The sequence below is a fragment of the Marmota flaviventris genome, chromosome 2 (genome assembly GCF_047511675.1).
Source record: "Marmota flaviventris isolate mMarFla1 chromosome 2, mMarFla1.hap1, whole genome shotgun sequence".
Classification (NCBI taxonomy): domain Eukaryota; kingdom Metazoa; phylum Chordata; class Mammalia; order Rodentia; family Sciuridae; genus Marmota; species Marmota flaviventris.
Window position 1 is genome coordinate 28,384,082 of NC_092499.1, and position 25,829 is coordinate 28,409,910.

The window sequence follows — 25,829 nt, forward strand, 5'->3', positions numbered from 1 at the left end:
GTGTGGTGTTATTATTCATGCTCCCATGTGAAAGCAAAAAATTAACCCACTGTGAGTTCGGCATCAGTATTGTATATTGCCATCTGACTCAATGAAAATAGAACTGCTTTTCTATAATATCAATAAAAGGTGATAAGTCAAAATATTTATATAGATATTTTTCTGGTATAACTTGAAGTTTCCCTTCTTACAAATATCTTCATTACAATAACTATCTTTCAGAATTGTCACTATTCCTTAGGGTATACATTAGAAGCCCAAATTATGGCCAGTATGTAATATTCGGCCACCAAATGTGATTTTTTTTTTACTGTTTTCTCCCCGGTATTTTGAAAAGGCTATTTCACACAAAAAATCAGATTTCCAATTATCTCTATATGGTAGCCTTAGGTCTACATTTCTTCAAGTCAGTCACTGGCTGGAGAATTGTCCAATTAAGATGGGACAAGCATTTTGCAACAGCCAAGTCCCCATCCTATTGCCTCTCCAACAGAGGCTGAGAATCAGCTGCCATGTACCATTCTCCTGCTGTTGTTATTCCTCAAGGTACAGCTAAGAAGAAATTAATATTTATACTTAAATCTCTACCTAAAGTGGTTAAAGTAAAGATAGTGTCATAAAGAAAACAGGCAGGGTGTTTTTCCATGAGAGAATATTCCTGCATATCTAATTTGCAAACAAAGTACAATTTTGTTGAAAGAATATAACATGACATCATGAAACTATTGGCCAATTCTTTCATTTACAGTTCCTTCCTATCCTTTGCAGACATTTGAATTTGCAATACTTGGTTTATATATAATACATACGGATATGCCACCAGCTGGAAGATACAGAGGTAGTGAAAAGGCAAACACAAGATTTGGTTTTATAAATTACACATATATTGACCTACATGAATTAATGTTATATTTAAAACTGACTGGGTTATCAATTCTAATTATGCTTATTGAACACCAAATGAATATTGCATATCATGGTGTTACTAGTTTGGAAGAGAAGGAAACCATAGTTCTTACCTTCAACGAGTCTGCATTTAGGATTAGGAAAGAGTGGGATAGGTGCCTACGTTATTCTCAGAGGCAAATAAAGGAATATTGGACAAGTACAAGCAAAGTCCTGTGAGAGGTGGAGGATCAGCTGCCAGGAGGAGGAGGCATGTGAATGGAGCCTTCAGATAATTATATTTCTAAAGGATAAGATACGGGAAGTGCAAACACCCCAAACCATAGGGAACATTCAGGGGACAAAAGTCACACAGTGCCTGAAGTGTAGAGTACATGTAGTAAGAATAGAGAAGAGGAAGCTGGATAAGAGTTTGGGATCAGGTTACTCAGAAACTTCAAACGCCAAGTTGATGAGTCTAACCTTAATAAGGGAACTACCAAACGAAGTAGGTAACATACTCATTACTGGAACCAAAGAAAATAAGCTATTACATTACATAAGGAATTACAGTATGAACATGACATATCATACTATTATATATAATTACAATGCAACAATAAAAGTAAATAAAATTTTTAAAAAAGAAATAATAAACCCAATTATTTCTAGGAGCTGTCTTTGTGGCAATACATAAATGATTTTCCCTATTCTGTAGGGAAACTCCACTTTTTTTGTATAATTGAATTCAATATTCCTGTTAATTTTTAAGTTTCTGTGATTAAAAAGAAACACCAATCTAAGTAACAAGTGTTCAGGTGAGATCTTAGGTATACAGCTACCCCCAGGAAGACTGTTTCAAAGTAATCATATTGAATTCCTGATATATTTAGATTGGAATTACTTCCAGGTCCACAGAGTTGAGTAAACACATGTGCACACACACACAACATACACAATACCAAAAATTCACATCCTAGAATTTACAGATAACTCATAACGGAGTTATGGACCAGGAAACCCAACCTCTAGCCCTATTTTGCCATAGAATAACAAAATTTGGGCAAGTCTCTTCCCTTCTTTCAGTCTTAGAAACCTTATCTGTAAAAAGAGTGGATTTGTCCAGAATGAAGTCTAAGGTCTCTCTAGTCTATTCTTTGAAGTATCAAGTGTTTCAAAGTGGCAGCCCTCAAGTCAGATGCAGGGGGCAGGGCATGTGGGTTAAAGTGCTCACAACCCCATTTCCCCCAAACAAAAGTTCCTGGTGCCGAAATATTGGAAGTTCTCACACAAAAAAATCCAGAATAGCAAAATCTTAAAAATCCGGCAAACTAAAACTTGCACCCCTACCTGACCACAATCTGATATGCCTTATGCCTTTAAGCAGACCTATCTTGCTCTACAATTTGCCGGTCTCCATCCTCTGCTTCACTCATCTGTTACCTGCTCAATGCATTTGTGATCCCTTGCCATATACACAGGAAACACACCTTTATTCACTGCTCTACTGATAAGCCATGCACTGAGCTAAGATGCTCTACAAGAAATAAACATTAGAGGACACTCATTCTGTTTTATAGAATAGGATGTTACCCAAATAATTGCAAATAAAAGGGCAGCTGCTGTTTTTAAACATGTGTGATATTGGGGATTGAACCTAAGACTTTGCACATTCTAAGCAAACAGTCCACTATTGAGTTACATCTCCAGCTTAAGTTCTTTAAATTTGTTATAATCCTGTCTTTGTGACAGTTCTGGTGACCACATAAAGAGAGCCAAATTATACTGCTGACTCCTGAGACCCCTTGAAGGCAGGAGAAGTGGTGCTAACTCCTTTTGAGATCCCTTATCTTTTTCAGAACCCTGAGGGTTCTAAGAAAACTGGGGGCAGAGTGGGGGGAGATTACACATCTAGTAAAAAAACAGGAACTCAAGTGTCAGAAATAATATATCTGAGAATGGGATACAGATTATTTCAATTTCTCAAATATGGTTAAGATTTTTGATTACTGGTCTATAACCTATTGTCAAAAACGAGAGTATGAATATTTAGCAGAAAATTTAAGATTCTTAAGTGGAAGCTCTTCCCTACACTGCAAGCCACTAAATTCACAGGCTCCTATGAGATCAAAATGCAAACCACTCCTGGCACGGTAGAGGACTATCCATATTTGCAGTAGCTCAGCCCCAGGCATGAGGATGCTCCTTGAATCCGGTCGAATGTGAAAGCAACGGAGAACTGGGATCAGGTTAGTCCGAGGTGCAGATGTAGAGAAATAATCCAGGTTTCAAGGACAGTGGCCTAAGGTCTTAACTCTCAGTTATGTGTGGATGAGGCAACCATCAGAGTCTCTGGCTGTTCTGCTCCTTTATGATATACTTGACTTTGCTTTGTCAGAATCCAACCATGCAGGATTTTCCTGAAAACAGAATCAGCCTTTGTCATTTTATTACTGTCATGTACTCTTCATAGTAGTCTGTGGCTGTGCTGTGCTGGTTCTTGGAGCACTTGTCACTTTCTGAGGATATTTATATAAAGGATGCCATCAGTATTGTTCCTTCATTGCTAGAAATTAGACAGGTGTAGGAAGTGGTAGAGTGACTGAGTATATATGAAAAACACAATTTGCAACAGCAAAAGACAGTATAACATTAACAGAGACCTGGTCAATTAAATTCTGGTTAAATATAAAATGTTCTATAGTCGCAAAAGAGAAAGGGATGAAATGCCACTCAGTAATAAAACAACTTGAATGAATTTCCTGGAAATTATGCCCAGTGAAAAAATCTAAAACACCAATCCCCAAAAGGTGTATATTTCATGTGTTAAACATCCTTTAAAGGACAAAAATTATAGAAATGGAAAGATTAGTGGTTGCCAAGGAAAAGAGATGGATGGGAGGTTGGAGGACCGTGGGAGTAGTTACACAAATTTACACATGATAAAACTATTACATCCAGACCATAAGTTTCATAAGACCATGCCATGAAAAGAATATAGTTGAAACAATTTCTAAATAATTTCAGGAAGCCTCCTTATAATAAAAAGTTACCTCTAGAAAACATAAAAGGGGAGAGAGGAAACAAATATATATACATATATATATATATATATATATATATGAATGATTTGAATGACCACTAAGACATACTATTAAAGGAAAACAAGGTAGCGAGTGTACCAAAACAAGGTAATAATACTAACACTAAGCTAATCCACAGAAATTTTCTCAAAGAACACAAAAGAAATATTTAGCACTTATCTCCTCTACAGATAGGGTAGTGGGTAGCTGAAGGCAGGGATGGGAAGGAATACTTAAATGTAGATACTCTTGAAGTTTCTTAATTTATATCATATGAATATATTATGTATTCATGAAACTACTACTTTCTTTTTGAATATGTGAAAACCAAGACAAATCAATGCTTTGTTCATGGCTGTGGTCTGGCAGTTGCTTTCTGTCACTACTCACACCCTCTTGAGTATCTCACAAGTCTTTGCTCCTGAGCTTCCTAAACCTCCATGCTGGTTCAGTGCCACTGGTTACCTGAAATTGCTTTTGAGTCATCACTCTGAACTATTTAATATGGCACAGCTTAGTCTATGGTAGCTGACTAAAAAGGGTGACAGAACTATCTTCAAGACAGCTGTATTCTGAAAAGAGCATGTAAGAACACATCAAAAAGTACTAACATGCCACTGATTTTTGACCTTTCACTGTGTGCTTGGTACTGTGATAAGCACTAACATGTTATCATATTTAAGTCCTCAGCAACTCTTAGTAGGTGTGTCTTACCATTTTTATTTTATAGATGAAGAAACTGAAGCTCACAGATTAAAAAATTTGCTTAAAGTCACACAGGTTCTAAGAGAAGAACCTAGACTTGATCCAGGGTCTGCCAATACCAAAAATGGGGAATCATTCTTCTATTACTAAAACATTTCAGTTTTGAAAGCTCATAATTAAAGCTCTAAACTCTATCTGAAAAGCTGTGTTGTCTCTTTGTAGCCAAGAACTTGTTACAGTCCTAGCAGTTAAGCCAGCCTCTAGAAGCCTATTAACAAAACACATGTAACTTTCAGTTGGCAGGATAAAATAATACATAAGCCAAGGGACTTCCAAATTAAGTAAACTTAAGCTCAGGGGTTTCCAACTTTTAGTCAGACAATTCAAAATAAATCCAATTTAAGATTTTATTTTATTTTTTGGTACTGGGGATTGAACTTCATGGCACTCAACCACTGAACCATATCCCAGCCCTATTTTGTATTTTATTTAGAGACAGGGTCTCACTGAATTGCTTAGTGCCTCGCCATTGCTAAGGCTGGCTTTGCACTTGTAATCCCCCTGCTTCAGCCTCCTGAGCCACTGGGATTATAGGCATGCGACACGGAGTCCGGCAAGATTTTATTTTTGCTAATGAACTCTTTCTGGATTATTCATTGATATCTTAATCAAAAACGTCAAGAAAATGTTAATCAACAACAATCACGGGCTGGGGATGTGGCTCAAGCGGTAGCGCGCTCGCCTGGCATGCATGCGGCCCGGGTTCGATCCTCAGCACCACATACAAAGATGTTGTGTCCTCCAAAAACTAAAACATAAATATTAAAATTCTCAAAAAAAAAACAAAAACAAAAACAAAAAAACCCACAACAATCAGGTGTCCAAAACCAGACTACCGTGTATTATTGATAGCTTCCAATTTGGGGGGGTGTGGGTGGGGTACTAGGGATTGAACTCAGGGGCACTTGACCACTGAGCCACATCCCCAGCCCTATTTTGTTATTTTATTTAGAGACAGGGTCTCACTGAGTTGCTTAGAGCCTTGCTTTTGCTGAGGCTGGCTTTGAACTCCCAATCCTCCTGTCTCAGCCTCCTTAGCCGCTACACCCTGCCAATGGCTTCTGATTTTTGCTACTCAATCATTAAAATGTTTTAAATGTCAACATAATCCTAAATGATTCTCAAATAGAAAAATTTCTGCATCTCATCTACCAAGTTCCTTGTACAGGAAGTTATGAATAGAGTTAAATCAGAAATTTTACATTTAACTTAAAATATCTGAAACATCAGACTATTTTGTATTAAGACAGAAGATTGAAATAAAACTAATATGATTAGGGGGCTGAGGGATATAGGTCAGTTGGTAGAGTGCCTGCCTCACATGCACAAGGCCCTTGGTTCAATCCAGCACCACAAAACAAACCAACAAAAACCTAATATGATTAAAATAAAAATTTTAAAACATACCAAACAGCTTTCTGAGATAAAAAATAGTAAGTAGATAAACTGAAAATATTTGTCTTATCAAGGCATTTTCTCCATATATCAATTTTTACAAAATACTCTTGAGCTTTCCATTCTATTCTGCTTCTGGTGATAATGTAAGTTTACAAATTTCTTAACTGTTCATAATGGCCTAGAAAAATCAGTATTAATCAACTGTATCTATTATTTTCTTTTTGGTTCCTAATCTTTTTTTCATAAATTTCCTAGCATTGAGTTTATTTGTCATACCAATTTCCTAAAGCAGGTAATACTGCATTAATGTTAATGTGTATCTTCTGAAAACAGAAAGAAGCCATGTCTGACTGTTGATTCTTCTTTTTCCCTCCGGTATAGGAGCACTGACACCAACCCAATTCACAGGTGACCTTCACTCCTTATTTCATTGGCATTCTGAATACTATAAAAAAATTAAGGACAACTGAAATAAAGCATCTGCTAGAAGAACACAGAGGCTTCCTATTTCTCCTGAATTAGAGAACACATTCTGGAAGTTTTATTTTTGATGAGGAAAGACACTGGGTACCTTTAGTAAGTCTTTGCACAAACAATAATTCTATGGCTATCTTGTACCTTCTCCCATCATAATAAAGGCCCTGAGAAAGACTGGTATTTAGAAATGTATAATAGGCTAATAAGCAAATCAAAAAAGCTACTAAATACTACAAACACTGGAAGTTATTTAATGAAGCAAATTATACATTCAATATTGACTTGTTAATGAATTTAAAGTCTTAGCTTTAAACATTCAGAATTCCAGGGAAGATACAAGTACAGAAAGTTGTCAGGGTTTCCATTAAATCAGTCTTCAGTACTATAATATCAAGTTGGTGAACCCAAAGTGATATTATTGGGCTGCTAGTAAATACTTCTATTTACACGGTATTTACTGTAGATCATAAAACAAAACGATTTTCATCTGTGGGCTGAAAGAGAACACTTCAAAATGCTGAAGTCTTAGGTGAACACATTTACAAACTGCTGAACTGGCTAACAAAGTGAAATGGCATTTAAGGAAAAAGGCTTTTTTTCAAGCTAGAAGATGTCTTTTTTTAAATTGTAAAACGAGAAAGGGAAGAGTCCTCTTTCTGTGTGTAAAGAAGGATGGCATTTGGGTTTTAGCCTTTGTGTTCCTGGGCTCTACCTTGCATTAGCAGAGAGGAAATTCTGTGCAGAAGGCCACATGTTCCAAAAGTGAGCAATCTGGCAAGAACCTGAAAACCTGACAGGCTTCAAGGCTGCATGTCAGAGGGCCCTGCATCTGCATGTTCCTGCCCTGTGATTTTGATTCAAAAATCAACATTTCAAGTTCAAAGTAAGGCAATAAGCTTGAGTTCTGTGGAGTACATCAGTTATGTTCACCAGGATTCAAATCTAGATCAGGGGGAAAAAAAAATCAAAACATAATATAGCATTAAGAAAAAGGAAAGAAGAGTGGGAAGAATAGAAACCCCACCCCCTGAAAAAAAAAAAAACACATTATGTTACAGAACAAATATGCTCCAGAGAACTGGATGAATATTTGAACTTGGTCTCTATCAGTCTTTAAGACACAAAGATAAAGAAACAAAATATGTATAAAACAACGATGAGTGTTCTGAACACCACTGAACCTTACGTTTTACAACATATGCTATAGAACCATTGAGCTACAATAATATTCAATGGGAAAGAGGCTTTGGGATGTTCAGCTTGCATGTAATTAGGTCACACCATTTTAAAAATTCAATACAAGAAAAATTAAGAAAACGAGAAAAGGGCCCATGCTGTGTAGCCCATGAATCTCATTGGCTTTATCGTGAAAGTTTATTGTTTTTAATCCTAGTACAATCAGCTACCAGTTACATATAGTAAAAAACAAAAACAGCCACAAAGCAATGATGATAGAGATAGTCTGTGATATTGTACAGAGGAGGAAATAGTCAGTCGGAATCCTCCAGTCCCCACCTGGCTTCAACAGTTAAGCTATCACTCCCACCCTCCCCAAAATAGTTTTAAAAATTTTTATTTCTTGCTTGGATACAGCAAGATTCTAATACCTCTTGGGGACACTGGAGAATTTTAAAAACTAAAGCAGTAGAAACAAAACAAAAATGGAAACGTGGAAGCAAGGTGACACACAAAGAAGATCCATGAGGCCTTGGCTTCAGATCACCTCAAAGCGAACCACCTGGAAAGAAAAGAAAAGATTGTTATGTCAGGAAAAAAAAAATGGCAGAAAGTTCAGCAGGTCTCATTATCATAACATGAATCCACTTTTTCTCCAATCCACAGAATCCAAGCTTTTCTCAAGTTCTATATTTTTATAAGCAAGCCAGGGTTACAGAACATTGCTTTCTGTTCTAATATGTTATTGTAAATGTTAGCAAAAAAACAGTTCATACTTACTCTTTCAGAATTAGAAAATAGCATTTTTAGTAATGCATGTTGTCTTCTTTATCTTAAACCCTTTGAAGCAACCACATAGTAGATTATTTATATGACTGGGTACTCTTACCTTAGAGGAATAATGATTCCATTCAAAAACTAAGTCTCATATATATTTGGTTCGATTGAGGGCTTTTTCAGCCAGGTGGCCACTTTCATCTGTAATCTTCTCCCAATCTGTCTGTCCGACCACAAAACCTATGGCCCTTTTCCTATCTGCATCCTTCTTTTCTTCCAGGTCTGCCCATCTCACCTAAAGAGAACATAGCATTAGGCTGGGCTACAGAGAAAAATATATGCAAAAGTCCCCCTCCCTCTTTCGGTAACTTCAGGGGCAGAATGACACGTATGAAACTCCAAGTTCAGAACATAGTAAAAATTAACCCAAGAGAACAGAAGAAAGCCCTGTATCTTACTTAAGTCACCAAGTCCTAACCACTGTAGCTCTTAAGCAGTTCAGCTCTTGGCTCAGTCCTGCCTTCTCCACCTCCTTTGTCACTCACAGGCCTGTCCTTTAAGCTCACAGGCCTGTCCCTGCCCCTTTCTTTTTTAACCCGAAGTACTAATCTTTGATTAGTCTTCCTGCCTCTACTCACCCCCTCCAATCCACTCTACCATAGAGATTTCCCCCAAATACACAGTTGTGACTCTTATCTGTTTCAAACTCTTCCCCTAAGAAAAAGGGTACCTTTAGTAAGTCTTTAAGACAAAGTCTACGTACTCAGATCCCACTTGATCTGGCCCCCATCCATTCTGTGGCATCTCTGGCCAGTGAGGGAGATAAACAACAGACTTATTTCTGATTCTCAGAGCACGTCAGCTCATTTCATGTTTAATTTTGCAAGTACCAGTCTTTCTAGTAAGGTCTTTCCCCAAACCTTGTTCACCTGGCATGAATGTAGTCATCCTTCCATACTTTATCCCTTAATAAAAAAAATATTTTTAGTTGTACATGGACATAATACCTTTAATTTTTTTATCTTTAGGTGGTGCTAAGGATCAAACCTTGTGCCTCACACATGCTAGGCAAGAGCTCTACCACTGAACTACACCCCCAACCTCAAATAATCATTTTTAATCATTACTTTTCTGAAGTTCCTTTAGGATTTCAACATGTCTACTTTTGAATTTCACACTTCAGTGTAATTACCCAATTATAGATCTGTCTTCTCCATATAATTTATACACATTGAGTTGGAATCCCTCAGCCCCCACCTGGCTTAAACAGTTAAGCTATCACTCCCACCCTCCCCAAAATAGTTTTAAGCTTACAATCTTCCTGCCTCAGCCTCCCAAGTAGCTGTGTAGCATGTGCCACACAGCACTTGGCTTTGAAAACACCTTGGTTCAAGGACTGAGTTTTATTTATCTCCACAGAATTAAAATTTCTTGAAATTTCATCTTAGAAAATAGAAAGCTAGTATTATTACCTTCATACATGACATAGAGACCCACTGACACAACTGGCAGGATTACAACTACAGATATATGATTCAGGGGTATTTCCTGTTGGTGGTACTCTGATTTTTTTAAAAAAATGAACTCTTACAATATTATATTAATTTTTTTAAAATTTGTTTTAATCAGTTACATATGACAGTACAATGACCTTGACATATCATACATTTGAATCAGATGGGATATAATTTCTCAGAGTATACAGGTTGCACAATCACATTGGTCATGCAGTCACATATATACACAGTAATAATAATGTCTTTTTCATTCTACTATCCTTCCTATCTCCCCAACCCCTCCCCTCCCATGACTTCAAATACTGAAAGGTAGACTATGACTCTGCTACTTGTAATGCACAGTACCAAAGACTGTATTTTAAATATGCTTGTGATTTATTTATTATCTGTGACAAAGAAAGGAAACGAGAGCATCAAAACTCCATGCTCTCAGCCAGCAAGGTGGTGCATGCCTGTAATCTCAGTGGCTCAGGAGGCTGAAGTAGGATTATGAGTTCAAAGCCAGCCTCAGTACTGGTGAGGTGCTAAGCAACTCGGTAAGACTCTGTTTCTAAATAAAATACAAAATAGGGCTGATCAGGATGTGGCCCAGTGGTCGAGTGTCCCTGAGTTTAATCCCTGGTACCCACCCCCCACAACAAAAAACGCTCCATACTCTTCATATTGGAATTAAACATGCATTATTGCTCTAAGGTATACTGGCCTTCCCTTTTCCCATCTGCAGGACTGGTTATGAAATGACCAGGCTTCTCCTAATGCAATCATGTGGTCAAAGGGATGTGTAGGAACTATAGTGGGGAAGGAAATAATAACACCTCTTTTTTAAAAAATAACTTTATTTTATTTATTTATTTATTTTTATGTGGTGCTGAGGATCGAACCCAGGGCCTTGCATGTGCAAGGCGAGTGCTCTACCACTGAGCCATAACCCCAGCCCCGGGAACACCTGACTCTTCTTTTTTTTTTTTAAAGAGAAAGAGAAAGAATTTTTTAATATTTATTTTTTAGTTTTCGGCAGACACAACATCTTTGTTTGTATGTGGTGCTAAGGATCGAACCCAGGCCGCACGCATGCCAGGCGAGCGAGCTACCACTTGAGCCACATCCCCAGCCCAGGGGCCTTGTGCATGTGAGGCCAGCATTTAACCAACTAAGCTATATCCCCTGCCCCAATGCGGCTTTTAGTATACAAAGATCTCTGGGCATTCTACACATCAAAAAATAAATAAATAATTTAACTTTGGTTAATTCATAGGCACTGTTAGTTCTACTTGGAATAAAGGATACACATTTTACTGAAAGATGACTTGTGGTGGGGAGCATAAAGGATGTATGGGCAGACTATGACTACTGAACAAGGAAAAGGTAACCAGCTCACAATAAATTTAAACTCATGTCTGGGGCATTGATCAACATATTCAGCACAGAGCTAAATATGTTGATCAATCAAAACCTGCTACTTTTAAAGTTGCACTTTAGATTCTAACTGCTTAAAACCTTGATAAAATGGAAGAATATGGGATTAGAAGAAAAAGAATATTATTTTTCAAATAAGCACTATGATTATGCATGAATTACTAAGTTTTTTGTTTTTTTTGCAAGACAGAAACTTTTATTTCCAGGAATTGTGGATAAGTAACAAGTCAAATTTAAACATTCTATTTGAAAGATGGGCGGGGGGTGGGGAATTACTAAGATTTTTGAAACTGGAATTACAATATACTGGAAGGTGTTACATTTTTTTCACATCTCTAATACATACTGATGCTGTATTAAAATTACTAATTTACATGCTGGATTCTTCCATTGGAGGTCAGCTCCTTATAGTACTTATTCACACAGACAATCAATTTGTAAAATGAATGAAAGATCATCAAAACACTAACAATAACAGGAATGAAATAATGGATTTGAGCCAGAATGGCTCCTTCTTTTCTTTTCTTTTGAGACAGTGTCTTTCCCTATTTCCCTAATAGCCTCAAACTTGCGACCCTCCCACCTCAGTCTCCTGAGTTGCTGAGATTACAGGTGTGTACCACCATACCTGGCCAGAAATGGCTTCTTGAGTCAGTGTCCCTTCTAATTTTCCTAAAGGTACTTTTGAGGTTTATAGCCCAATGTCTTTCTTTTTGCCACTTAAGAAAAATGTGTTATAATATAAAAAAAACCTTGGCTAACACTCTAAGGTTTGATTATATATATATTTCATCTATTATTACTAAAAATATTTCTAAAATATACAAATTTGTTAAACAAGGAAAATGTTCACCTTCCACAGTCATAAAATTAATACAAAATAGCAGGGCTGGGGCTGGGGCTCAGCGTAGCGCACTTGCCTGGCATGTGTGAGGCACTGGGTTCAATTCTCAGTACCACATATAAATAAATTAATTAAATTTAAAAAAATACAAAATAGAGTCCACATGAGCTGCCATTTTATATCCAACTAAACCTGAAACTTCTTAAAAACAAGTATACTTTAAAGCCTAGCCATTTAGGTAAAATTTCTAATATGATCAACTCTACAAAACCACCTTTTTGTTGTGGTAGAAGTTAATCCCAGGAATCCATATGGTATTTGTTAAAAGTTGAACTACTGAAACCAAGAGACCCAAGAAAGGAATGGAATAATGTATGCTACATTCTTGCTACTTATAAGATCTTCTTTCCTTGGGCCCTGATATTGATTTTGGTGAGTGGTTTGAGAGTTAAAAACTATTTAAAATCAAGATATGAGGCAGAGGAATGAGATTAAAGAGGAGCCATTTTAGAACTAGGCCATTTAGCCATTTAGAACTACGATGTGCACTCCTCAGTTTTCTCGTCACCCAACTTGACAGTAAACTGCAAGGGATCATATACTTCTTATTGCACAGGTGACAGATGTCTAAGTAAAAAAAATATATATATGTCTCATTTCAGATTATGTGTCACCAAAACTACACTGAATTATTATTCTCAAATCACTTCCGAAGAAGGTGTGCCACTTTTTTTTTTAACTTTTTTTAGTTGTAGATGGAAGAACATGGGATTAGAAGAAAAAGTATATTATATTTCCTCACTATCTTCATTTTTATTTATTTATTTATTTACTTATTATTTTTTTAATGTGATGCTGTGGATCCAACCCAGGGCCTCACGCATGCTAGGCAAGTGCACTACCACTGAGCTACAATCCCAGATCAGGTGTGCCACTTTCTATTTCTTTCTTTTTTTGGTACTGGGGGTTGAACTCAGGGGCACATGACCAATGAGCCACATCCCCAGCCCTATTTTGTATTTTATTTAGAGACAGGGTCTCACTGGGTTGCTTAATGCCTCACTTTTGCTGAGGCTGGCTGTGAACTTGCAATCCTCCCACCTCCTGAGCCGCTGAAATTGCAGGCGTGCATCACTGCACCAGGCTTCTTCTTCTTTTTTAAATATATATATATATTTTTAGTTGTACAGGGACACACAATATCTTTGTTTATTAATTTATTTTTTATGTGGTGCTGAGGACTACTGAACCAGTGCCTCATACATGCTAGGCAAGCACTTTGCCACTGAGCTACAGCCCCAGTCAGCCACTTTCTATTTCTATTGACCTCAACCTTAAAATTGGAGTAACAGGCATGATCTAAATAGTCCTTGGGAGGAGCTGGACACAAATGAAAAGCCATTATAAGGGTATCTCCTCCTTGTTCCCTCAAGCTACACAGACAAGAGTGGGCTTATGGGCTGTCTGCAATATTTGAAATAGCTTTGAAAGCTGGATTCTTTAAAATGGAACACACTTTCATGAAGATTTACTGGCATTTTTAGTCTCTTTAGAAAAAAAATATTTTAGTATTCAACCATTGAGGAAATTCATGAAAAAATACAAAGAAATCATGTGTAAAAAGTATCATGTACAACCCCATTCTTAATAAGAAATGATTTATTTTTCTCCCAGATATCAGATAGTCAAAAAGTTTGATTACAACACTGTGGGTGTAAATGTGGTAAAAGAGGATACTTAATTTACATGTGGATAAAGAAATAGTTGGACCTTTTTGGAAAAAAATCTTATATCTGTCAGAATGATAAATCTATTCTATGACTTTGCAGCTTTAGTGCTAAAAATTCATCCTAAGGAAATTTTGCAAAAAGATACCAAGGCTTATGCCCCGTGATTTCTACTATAGTATCTGTATTAGCAATAAAATGGAAATAGCATAGACATCCATCAATAATGGACTGGTTAAATAACTACTTGTACAACCAAATAATGACATATTGGGCAGCTTTTTAAAAAGAATGGTAGATCTGTATATACTTACTTATATCAAGATACGCAAGAAGAAAGTTGTTCATAACAGTGTATATATGATCTCTTTGCTTTGTTAGTTTGTTTTAAAAGATACACATATATATCACTTTAATTGAATCCAATATCTATGTGGTACACCCATCCCATGTCCTGGCTTCATATTTCTGTTCCCTTTCATAGTAAAACTTCCTCTTCATTTGCTGTTATATACTTCTTCTCCAGTATGCTCCAAATTGGCTGTTGCTGCTGCTTCTTTCTTTCTTTCTTTTTTTTTTTTTTTTGGTACAAGGGGACTGAACCCAGGGGCACTTAACCAATGAGCCAATCCTCAGTGACACTCTAATAAGATATAAAAAGAGCTAAGTTGCTGAGGCTGGCTTTGAACTCATGATCTGCCTGCCTCAGCCTCCTGAGCTGGCTCCAAACTGGCTTCTGTCTCTCATCTAAGAGAAGAACATACAGCAACCCTCATGTTGCCAAATCTAATGGCCATTTCTGTTCTCAATTTAATTGTTTTTTCACTTTAAAACTGATTTTTTTCTTCTTGAAACACTTCTATCTGAATTTCTAAATTTTGGGGTCCAGCATCCCATTTTCTTTTCTATTTAAAATTTCTCCTTGGGCAAGATCATTCAGTTTCATGGTTTACCATTTTTCTCAAATTCATTATTTCAGTCTGGTCTCTCATGAATTTCACACTTGTAAATCTAATAACCAATTTAATATTTTCACTTAGATGGATTTGTATCTCATCTAACCTAACCTAACCTAACCTAATCTGAGATGGGGTCCAATTATGCTATCCAGACTGGCTTGATATTCCTAGACTCAAGTGATCCTCCTGCCTCAGCCTTCTGAATAGTTGGGGCTACACTACAACCAGGTCTTTACTTAGATTTCTAACAAAATTTAAGCTTATGACTCCCTCAGAGTAAACAACATCACAAACATTGGATGTGCATTGCCAGAACCCTAAGGAAGTCACTCTTGATCTCATCTACCATTGGACCCTCCCCATAAAATCCATTAAGAAGTATTACAGATTCTCTTTAATACCCTACTCTGCACCCCATTCTTACCTTATGATAAAATAACATAATGGTTACTCCCAGCTCCTTTAAAATTGACAACATGCAAACCATGTAAGATTCTGTTCTTCATTTTTTAAGTCACTTGCACATTTTGACCTAAAATTTGTAAGGTCTCCCTTCTTTTTAGAATATGTAATGTCATACAGTACCAAAACTAAAATGCTCTAAAAAATGGCATTCATATAATTATCTCCTTGTATTTTTCTAAAATCTGATGCTTAAATGGGTCCTTTATTTGTTGTGAGTTATTAACAAAAGTCACTTACCCTCTTCTTCCCAGGCTCAGAAGCACGAGTTTCATAATCATCAGGGAGCTGAAGATAATCCTCCATTCTGCTGGCAATCGCCTCCCAATCACGTTTCCTTTTAGTACCAGTCCTCAAGCCATCCAACTTGTCTGAGGGACAAACACAGAGCCGAAGCATTAAGGAAGAGTGTGAATTTGTACACAACACATATACAAGGGAAAAGAAGTCTGGAATACTTTCAAGGGGAATTATCCATATTTTTGAGTGGAGCATCAACTTGCAGATCCAAACTATCTTCATGGCTGAGAAAAATGTCAAGTTCTGTGCAATTTCCACGGTCTATCTGATGTTTGTACTAGCCACTGTTACATTATGATGCTGGTTTAAGTAACAAATAATGGGCAAAGCAAGAAAAAGCACTTGTCTTCTGCTTTCTCCTTGTTCTCCCATGCTCCCCAATTCAAAGTTTTGAATGAAAAGCTGAATTTTTCTAAGACAATTACTTCCATTCTTTTTTTCTTCAACACATCATTAATACCATTCATTTCATCTACAATTGTGTGTAATATTGTATCATATGAAAAGTAAGCAGTACCAAGAACTTAGTGATATTTAAGAAGATTTAAGATGTACAGTTTCTTAGGATTTTGGCTGCTGTGAGAGAATTAATCATGAATTAATGTTTATAAATCAGATGACTATATGAGATTGCCACTTTCTCTGGATACATCATGAAATACTGTTGACCATTCTGATGCTAAAGTCTAGTCAGCCAAAGTGACCAGATCTGATATTTCTTTCTGAACCCTGATTCAGAGGGCCAGGCCTCCCAAGAGCTTACAACTATAATCAATTAAATGAATAAGAATTCCACATCCAGAAACTATGAGATAGGAGATTAGATGTCTTAAAGAAGAACACGCAATGAAAATGTGTTATGTCTTTTTTATTGGTTATTAATAATTGATCTTGAATACTACATATGGAATATCATGAGTTATATACATTTTTAGCTACAATAAAGTACTAAACTTTTGAATCATTTGAAGTTATATAAACATACTATTATTAAAGCAGACCAATAAAGGAAAGCCTAAAAGCTTCAGGAACACAATGACCATACTTCATAGAATTCCGTAACAGGTGCAGAGGGTATATAATAGAAATCTTTAAGGTACCAAGTTGGAGGGAACGTGATATGAAGTGCAATGGAAGCATTGGCAAGGAGGAGGGTGAATTTATGCTTCAAATATATGAATTTCACACACAACAAACTGTACAATATTTAAAGGCCAGAAAGATTTTGCATAATTGGCAAACTTTTTAGTTTCAACCCTCCCAACCCACAAAAGCAATTATCACTGAAAAATCAGTAAGGCAAATTTATTACTTTACAAAACTCAAGAAAAGTTTATCATCTTGTTTTGGCAAAATTTTCACATGGGTGGGGTTCTGTAGAACCAGTCTTGTATTTCCTCTGCAGATCACATGCTATACCAAGTGGCTCTATTTACAGGCCATACTATACACAATCTTAAATAAGTGACTCCTTCCTGCACAGGGACATAGGATATGGTATTTGAAAATCAACAAGGTCCTATAAGCAATGACACCGGACTTAGTTCAACAGCATACAGTGTTACCAGAAGAGTAGGAAGCTCCCGCATACTTATTATTAATAAGTTAAATAAACCTCAATTGAGTTTGAAACTTAATACAATTAATTTTGACATTAACATACTTCAAAGGAAAAAAATTCACATTTCAATTCCAAGAATAGAGAATGGCCAGGTAGCAATGCAGAAGAGCAGTGAAAACTGCAAGAGATTTTCCTCATACACTGGATATATGACAGGAGTTACAGACCAGGTGTTCTAGTCAGAAGAGCAGGCATTTCTAGTCTGAGCACCCTTGTTTGAAATGTTTAATTTGAAATTTTATTGTGTAATCTGTTTAAAAGTTTCCTTGTTGGGACTAAAGAAAGGCTCATTCATACTTCTTCCACATGGCATACTGGAAACCCAAACACACAGATGGATGGCATAAGGTGAGGAAAGAGGAATCTGGGTTCTTAATTATAAAAGGAAGATTGGTGACCAATACACTTACACTAATGATTTTGAGACATCTGAGATTCAAAAGATAAAGTTTTAAGATGATGATGAATTTTAAATCCAACTTGGCAGGCCATAGAATTTTACCACATCTTTAAAACTGTAAATATTATTATACAGCACAACAGAAAAATTCTTTAGATACATCTAAGTATTTCCTAAATGTAAATAATATTTCTGAAAATCTGTTCATGGTGAACATACAAGTGTTATGTGCCTATACAAACAATAGTTACATTCCAACTGTGAAGAGATGAGTCTGACTGATGTGCAGAAAGCCAATACACAACAACTTAAGTACAGAAAAATGACACAGAGAAGAGAAAGACAAAAGTACTTTAGATGGTGAAACCTAAGTTAGGATGAAAATGGTTTCAAATATTCTAGTTCTTACAGTTTGGGAAACGAAAATCACATTGCTGGAATTTAAGTAGCTTCAATTCTGGATCCCAGCATCTGATGTGGCATGTAATAATACCCACCTTGCTTTAGGATGCCTGTGTCCCAGCTGGGAAGTAATAGTTAGGTATAAAACTATAGGCGGACTACAGGCAGCCTTCAACAGTTCCATGACACCCACACCAGATGTAGCTCAGGCCTGCTCTGAACTATTTCAAAATTAGGTTGCTTTCATTTTTAACACTCAGACACAGGCTGAACTATATACTGGGCACAGATCAAGACTCTGCAATGAGACCTAACCAGATGCTTGAAAGATTTGAGGTCAGAATTTTCTTACTGGCAGACTAATTTGTGAATCAAATTCCTCAGTTCCAGATTCAGCTCTTCTTTTGGTTCAATGTGTGACACTGCTAAAGCTTAATGTTTCCACCAGCATAACCATGTTACCAAGAGTAATTTAAGAATGTTGATTGAGTACTCAGAAAAATCAATTGTACCTGTTATGATAAGGAAGACAACATAAATAAGCTAATTCTCAGATAAAGATACTCATGAGTTAAAGGAAAACCTCTAAACTGGCTCAAAAGATTAATCTCAAAGGAATAAGTACTTTCAAGAAAACACACTGGATTTGCCTTCCTCCATGGATGGATCAGCTCTCAAGACAATACAGTGGTGCAAGATGCAAGTCCTTATACAAAGTATCATTGTCACTCCTATTATAAACAATCAAAAGCTGAACTGTAAACATTAGAATTTATTTTCTGGATTTATTACCAGACTTAACCCTACCAGAAATGGTTTATAAGAAATCCATTCCTGTAATTCATTGTCTAACACTGTTTTCAAAACCGAGTGTATCTGTGTAAGATATATTTTCTGAGGATTAAATGGTACACAAGCCAGAATTCTTCCCAGAAATTAATATCAATGTTAATGTCATATTTTCTTGAATAATTATCATAACTAAATTCCATCTTCTTTTCTCCTTAGAAACTAGAAAGAAAAGTAAAAAATGGACTGGTTTCAGTTTAAAAAAACCACTATCCCAGATCACATATTACACAATGCCTCTGAGGAATATTTGCTTAGCTAAAATAGTTATCACTTTTATATTCACCTTATCTATTTTTATTTATAATCTTTCTTTGCCCCAGAAGATAACCACCATTTAGAGAACCATTAGAAAGAAATGGTCTTAGTGTCTTATAGATTATTTCCAAAGTACATAAGCCTCGAACTTCAACCTAATGTCAAAATAAGTAGAATAAGTAGAACCAAAGCGTCATTATATAAAAAATTAATGTGGTTATTATTCTCTACATATTTAATTGCATTTAAACATATATGTGCTTCAGGTCTAAGGAAGGAGACAGTTGGTGATTATTAAAATTTCCCACAGAGGAAAGAAAAGTAGAATATGTCAGTGAAACATACATAGTTTTCATTTAACATATGCTTTTTAAAAAAAAAAAAAGTCTTTTGTTTGTCTTTAGTGCTGGGGATTGAACCTGGGGCCTCACACATGTTAGGCAAGCACTGAGCTACATCACCAGCTCTAACAAATGTTTAGATTTTATTATAAAGAACCTATCCCAGCCAGGCGGCTGAGGGCCTACGCAACTCAGTGAGACCTTGTCTCTGAATAAAATACAGAAAGGGCTGGTGATGTGACTTAGTGGTTGAGTGCCCCTGAATTCAATTCCTGTTACAAAAAAAGAAAAAACCTATCCCAATAACGGTAATATTACTGTTTATGGAACTACTTTTTAAACACATAGTCAATATCAAGAGCTAGCACCAGTAGCTGTGCAAAACAGAAGGCATAATTTTCACAAATGTGTATTTTCTGTGGTGCCAGAAACACAATGTGTCCTAGGGAGTGAAGCAGGCTAAATGACTAAATTTGTTCTATGAAATAAAGACGTTTAGACAGTTCCTTAAGTTTTGGAGTCACAGTATGATACCAGGAAGAGAACAGCAGAGGCTGACAGTCATAATTCACACATCATTAAGGCCTTTGTAGTTCCAAAAGTTTCCTAGCATGTTTTCTTAAAATTTTTCTGATACATCTCAATCGACATGTTAAACTGTTTTCTTTAAATGAAGTAATAAAAATTTTAAAATGCTTTACAGTATCACCACAAAATACTGGAGGAATCTGCTTGATTATGTGTTTTTGTTTATTTGGCATGATGGAAAACCTCACATTAAGCAACTTTGAAGTCTGATTTAAATAATCATTTTAACTGGTTTACCTTGTAACCTGGTGCTAACGACAACTTGAAGGAAAATTTATATGGAATCTCATAAAGCAGGCTCTTCAAAAATCTGAATTAGATATTCACTTCCCTATATCCAGAACCTCTAATTCATTACAAGAAAAATATGTGCCTTTTAATTAATCTTTAGACTTTAATAATTATTATCCTTATCCAAAGTATTCATAAACAGGTTCAACTTTGGGCTGCAATTAAATATTCTTTAAAAGAAGAAACGTCACCAGCACCAATATTTCTGATCAATATAAAAAAATGAATGTTAAAAGTTATAGAATTATTAAATTCATCAAATATTTCACTGTACTCTAAAAACTTCAAATGGAATAGAGCAATTCTTTTAAATAATCTTTTTCCACTCTGTCACAAGATATAACTAGTTAAACCAAAAGCTAATGAAACAGACTGGAGGATGTGAGGCGGGCCAAAAATTGTGTTTTCACCTGAAGATTTGGGAAATTTGTTCTTCTTATAGCAGAAAGCTCTATGACCATTACCATGAGGTATCACATATAAAAACAGGAAAAAGGAAATACCCACCTAGCTTTGCCTCAGAAGTGTCCATCTCCCATTTGCTTTTCGGAATGTAACCCTAAATCGTACACAGAGAGAAGCTCGAAGGGTTAGAAAGAGACACATACATGCAAAACACTTTTGAACTGGAAAAGCATTAAAACTGGGAATGGATTCAGTTTCCACTCACTAGTTGTAAATATATCCTTAGGGAAAACACAATCTCATTATCTTTGAAGAAACTAAAAGACCAAATTTGCCAAACTTCATGCATGAATTTCAGGGTAGTCACTTCAGTATAGTATTGTGAAGGCGCTTTGAGGCAGCTATGGTTCAGAGCTCATAATTGTAGTGTGAACAACAGCTGTATAGCAATTATGGTAAGAATGTACAGATAGCTACTATGCCAAAATTAATATCATTCTGTGTCTGATATTAATCACTAGCTAGGTGATTTTCTATCACGGCTGCTATTCTCAAGTGATTGTAGCAGGAGGTCCAAAATGTGTTCTTCAAGACAGTTACGTGACAGTCCAGTGTTTTTAAGTACTCGAAAGAAAGGAGGAGGGCTGGTATCACTGAACCCAACTACCCAATTATGAAGTTCAAACTCACTTTAAAATGACTCAATCCATGTACCAGTTAGATCTTACAAAGACTAATTTTATTGAATCAATTTCAGAGCATTTCTCTTTCATCAGTTGGAAATTAGATTATTATTTCTGATGTCTTTTTAAATTTACTTTTTCCCATTATACGAAAAAACAAAAGTCTCCACAACCAACTTACATCTTAGGTATCATGAGATAACTGAGTGGTTTATTTCAAACTCCCAAAACAGTTTCCAGTTTTCCAGTGCATCTAGTGAATTATGCATTTATTCACCTAGCAAGTACATGTGATTTATCATGACTGCCCTTTCCTTCACTTGGACTGTTTTCTATTAGACCCTAACACACAGAAACTTTAACATTAGGACCTAGAAAACAGGACAAATTCATCAAAGGTGTCAGCAATTTTTTTTTTTTTTATGAATCATTATATCTCTCTACTGTTGAGAATATTCGAGTTCATAGAACAGACTGACACAGCTAAGTTGGAAGGTGTGTTGAAAATATGACAACAGCTTCTATGGAAGAGTTTACTTGAGCAGCAGAATCATTATACCAGGGAACTTATGGGTTTTACACATTTCTAGCCAGAACTAATAGTTCAATTTCAGCTTACTAGGTATTTCAGGTTATAAATTATATCATCTTTTCCAAATACATTACTAGAACAAACCACAAGAAAGCTATGCTGAAGCGTTGATGCTAAAAGTTAAGTACTGAAGAAGCCTGTATAAGTGATACATCAAAAATCATCTGAAATCCTTAAGCATCACTGGAATAAAAACTCTGAATCAATTCTACTAGGTATACTGAAGCACTAAAGAAGGCAAACTACTACACCATTGATCTCCCAACAAGGATTTTCTTAACCAAGAAATGTTTTAATTTCATCCAGTGTATCAATCAAGCACAGAGTGAAAAATGCAAAGTTTACTGAGAATTCTGTCAAAATAGTCGGAATGAAATAAGACTTGCTCTTAACCCTTTGGTTAATATTCTCCAAGAATCTTTTACTCTTGGGATAGAGTGCAACAGTAGAAGATCCTGGATTCTGGTCTTTGAATGGGTTAAGAGAAGTTTTAGAACATAAAGTAAACAAGGATATTAATTTCTGCCTGCTGGAACCATCCTGTTCTTTAAAACTCTACCATTCTCCCACTGCTTAAACTGTTAGGCCATTTGGAAATAAAAGATAGTCCAGCAAGGTAGAACTCTAAGGCTTCCTTGCCATGACTCTGATGTAAAAATAGAGTATTATAGTGTGTTTCACTTTAAAAAATAGTACATTCAATTAAAAGCTCCAAGTTTTGACCTACACCCAAGCAACTGAGATGTTATGAACCATATCCTAAATTGAAATCTCTATAAAGGTAGAGCTTCAGAAAGCTAATGATATTGCAGACTTCTCACATGGTCATTTTCTAGCAATATATATGCTGCAAGAAGCTAAAGAGGTCATTAACCATAGTCCAGAACAGGGTGGACCTTTAAGTGAAATTTCCTGCCTACATTTTAGATTAGGTATGTCAAAATACAACTTAGGAAAAATAGACTTTGTTTAAGAAAAAACATACTGAGACTCAAATGCCATTAACTTTAAAGCTTATTTTTTAATCCACATTTAAAATCTATGAATGTAGGTTGACACCATCTCTATATAAACACAGTTTCTATCAAGAGTCCTCTATATCACACATGGGTTTGATGGGACCACTCCTCGGAGAGTCTTTATACTCTGGGAATCCCCAGGAATGAGGGTTCTCGATTTATACATTTTCAGAGGAATATGAGAAGCAACTTTAGCAAAGGTGAAATATTAAATAAACCAAATAATAGTCTGGATTTAAAAAGCAACACTATTCCAAGGCATTGCTTATCTCTGTACCTCATTAGCAAATACTGAAAATTCAACATAACTCTATAGGTCGCATTTTCTTCAATAACAGGGTAAAGCAAACATCTCTACAGAGTTGTGATCAAAAACATTTACAGTACACAGGAACTTCAAACTCACAAATGTAAGTTTCTAATCAGCCTAAGCAAAATCCATTGGCTACACAATCAAAATTTTTCCCATCACTTAACAGGATAAAATGCAGAAGAACAAATCCAGTAGCCAGTGGCAACCCTCTGCCTCCTCATTCAATTAAGTTCTGACTTAGTTGACAGAAAAACTCGATTTTGAGATCTTGTAGCAAAGAAGAGACAATTTACGCATATGTTGGGTAGGCTGTTACCACATATCTGCTGGAATGTAAGAATGCCCTTTCAAATATAATTTTCTTAAAAAGTATATTCCCCTAAAACTATCCACAAATAGATGAATAAGTACAAAGGTAAGTTTCTTAGCACTCTGTTAAAAGTTTTCTTTTAACACAGGGTTCTTTTGGTCTAGGGAAAAATAAAAAGTATCCAAAAATTTCCTTGAAGATGATTATGGAAACTTTTACCATTAAAAAGTGTATATCAACAGTAGTAATCTGACCACAGATCTGAATATAAAACCTCCTTAAGAAATCTAATAAAGAGACACTTTGTTCAAAGTGGTTGGTCTGTCTCCTACCAGTTCGCTTTCCTCTTCCTCTCCATCTTTTTTTTCTTCCTTTTGTTCTTCAATATTTGCATCAAAATCTTCCATTTCTACCTAGAGATGACAGTAATCATTAAACAGCAAACAAACAAAAAACATTTAGTTAACATTTAGAAAACCACTGAATTACTAAGATCAGGAATAAGCACTTTGCACAGTGTGCAAAGCACAAACTTACTATTAATTTTGAAACATAACTAATAAAGACAGAACAATATTCTGGCCTGGATACCCATTTTTATAATTCCCTACGAGATTAAATATAATGTTTTATTCCACGTAGATGGTTACTTGTTTTAAATGTTTATGGATAACTGGGTTTCTTTTTACAACCTTTAACAAGTATTTTTTTCCAAATAAGTAAACTTATGTTTCAAATCTTAAAATATAAGAAAAAGTATAGTAAAAAGTGGGATGATAGTAACTTGGCCCAGAATGGTAGTTAATGCAAATAAGAGTACGTGGATTTGAGAAGCTATGTTACAAAGTAAAATTGACAAAACTTGTAACAGATTACAAGGTAAATAGATAAGGTCAAATGGTATAGGGGAGGGTAAAAATCAAAGATAATTTTCAGATTACTAGCTTTACCAATCAAGTGACTGGGCCAGACATGGTGGCACAGGCCTGTGATCACATTGGCTCAGGAGGCTGAGGCAGGAGGATTCCAAGTTCAAAGCCAAACTCAACAACTTAGTGAGGCCCTAAACAACTTAGTGAGACCCTGTCTCAAAAAGTAAAACATAGGCTGGGGATGTGGTTCTCTGGTTAAGTGCCTTTGGGTTAAATCCTAGGTACCAAAAAAATAAAAAATATCTGATTGGTGATTTTAATTGAAAAAACAGAATACTTAAAGAGGAACAGGTTTGGATGTGAGTTAGTTGAGTTTAAAGTGAAGATACTTTTTTTTGACAGAGAATTTAGAAAATAATCATAGAAGAATTATAAAAATCACCTATAATCCCCCATTAAAAAATTAAGATTGTAACATAAGGTATAAAAATGGCAATCCAAACTACCATGATGGGCACAGGAGTTGCAATATATGGTGCCAGAAAGAGTCAGATCATTTATATAATGTGCAAAGTAAAAATAAAGCTAAGCAGAGAGTCTTAAAGTTGGGAAGCAGGAAAAGTCAATAAAAGACACTGAAAAGTGATGGCCAGAAAAGCAAAGCCAGAAGTGTGTAGACTCACAAAAGCCAAGATAAAAACATGTTTTCAGGAAGGTAGGCAAAGTAAAGTAATAGAAGAGAGAATTGTCCACTATCATGGAAATCACTGGTGAGAGAGTCACTAGGTAATAGAAAGAGCAGAAGCCAGAGGAAATGGGCTGAGGAGTGGTATGACAGTTAAAAACACAACGACAACATTGAGTACAGATAACTCCCACTCACAGGGAGAGATCAAACAGAACAGAAGCACACAGCAATTAAAATGGAAAAATCTCTCCTTTCCATGATAAAGATTTTCTTCCACCAAATTAACTCATTCAGGCAAGAATTACTAACAAGTGAAAATATGTTAGAGAACAGGATATTCACAGTTCCAAAGAATTTCCCTTATAAATTATTCTTACAAAAAGAGAAAGATAGAAACACTTGACTGATATT

The 25,829-nt window shown here is 35.8% G+C and overlaps 1 protein-coding gene across 6 annotated transcripts in view; it reads right to left on the bottom strand.

Annotated features, from left to right (window-relative positions):
• Positions 1 to 7,963: 7,963 nt before the first annotated feature.
• Positions 7,964 to 25,829, bottom strand: part of Ylpm1 (YLP motif containing 1) — a 72,322-nt gene continuing 54,456 nt past the window's right edge. For 3 of the 6 annotated variants that reach the window (XM_027931540.2, XM_071607664.1, XM_071607663.1), the window contains 5 exons: positions 24,191 to 24,271; positions 21,044 to 21,095; positions 15,727 to 15,857; positions 8,674 to 8,856; positions 7,964 to 8,346 (listed from right to left, as the gene is read on the bottom strand). In XM_027931540.2, the coding sequence (XP_027787341.2) occupies positions 8,710 to 8,856; positions 15,727 to 15,857; positions 21,044 to 21,095; positions 24,191 to 24,271 (411 nt within the window). In that variant the 3' untranslated portion in view covers positions 7,964 to 8,346; positions 8,674 to 8,709. Of the gene's footprint in view, positions 8,347 to 8,673; positions 8,857 to 15,726; positions 15,858 to 21,043; positions 21,096 to 24,190; positions 24,272 to 25,829 lie in introns of those variants that run through there. The other 3 variants (XM_071607660.1, XM_071607661.1, XM_071607662.1) reach the window with 3 other exon arrangements.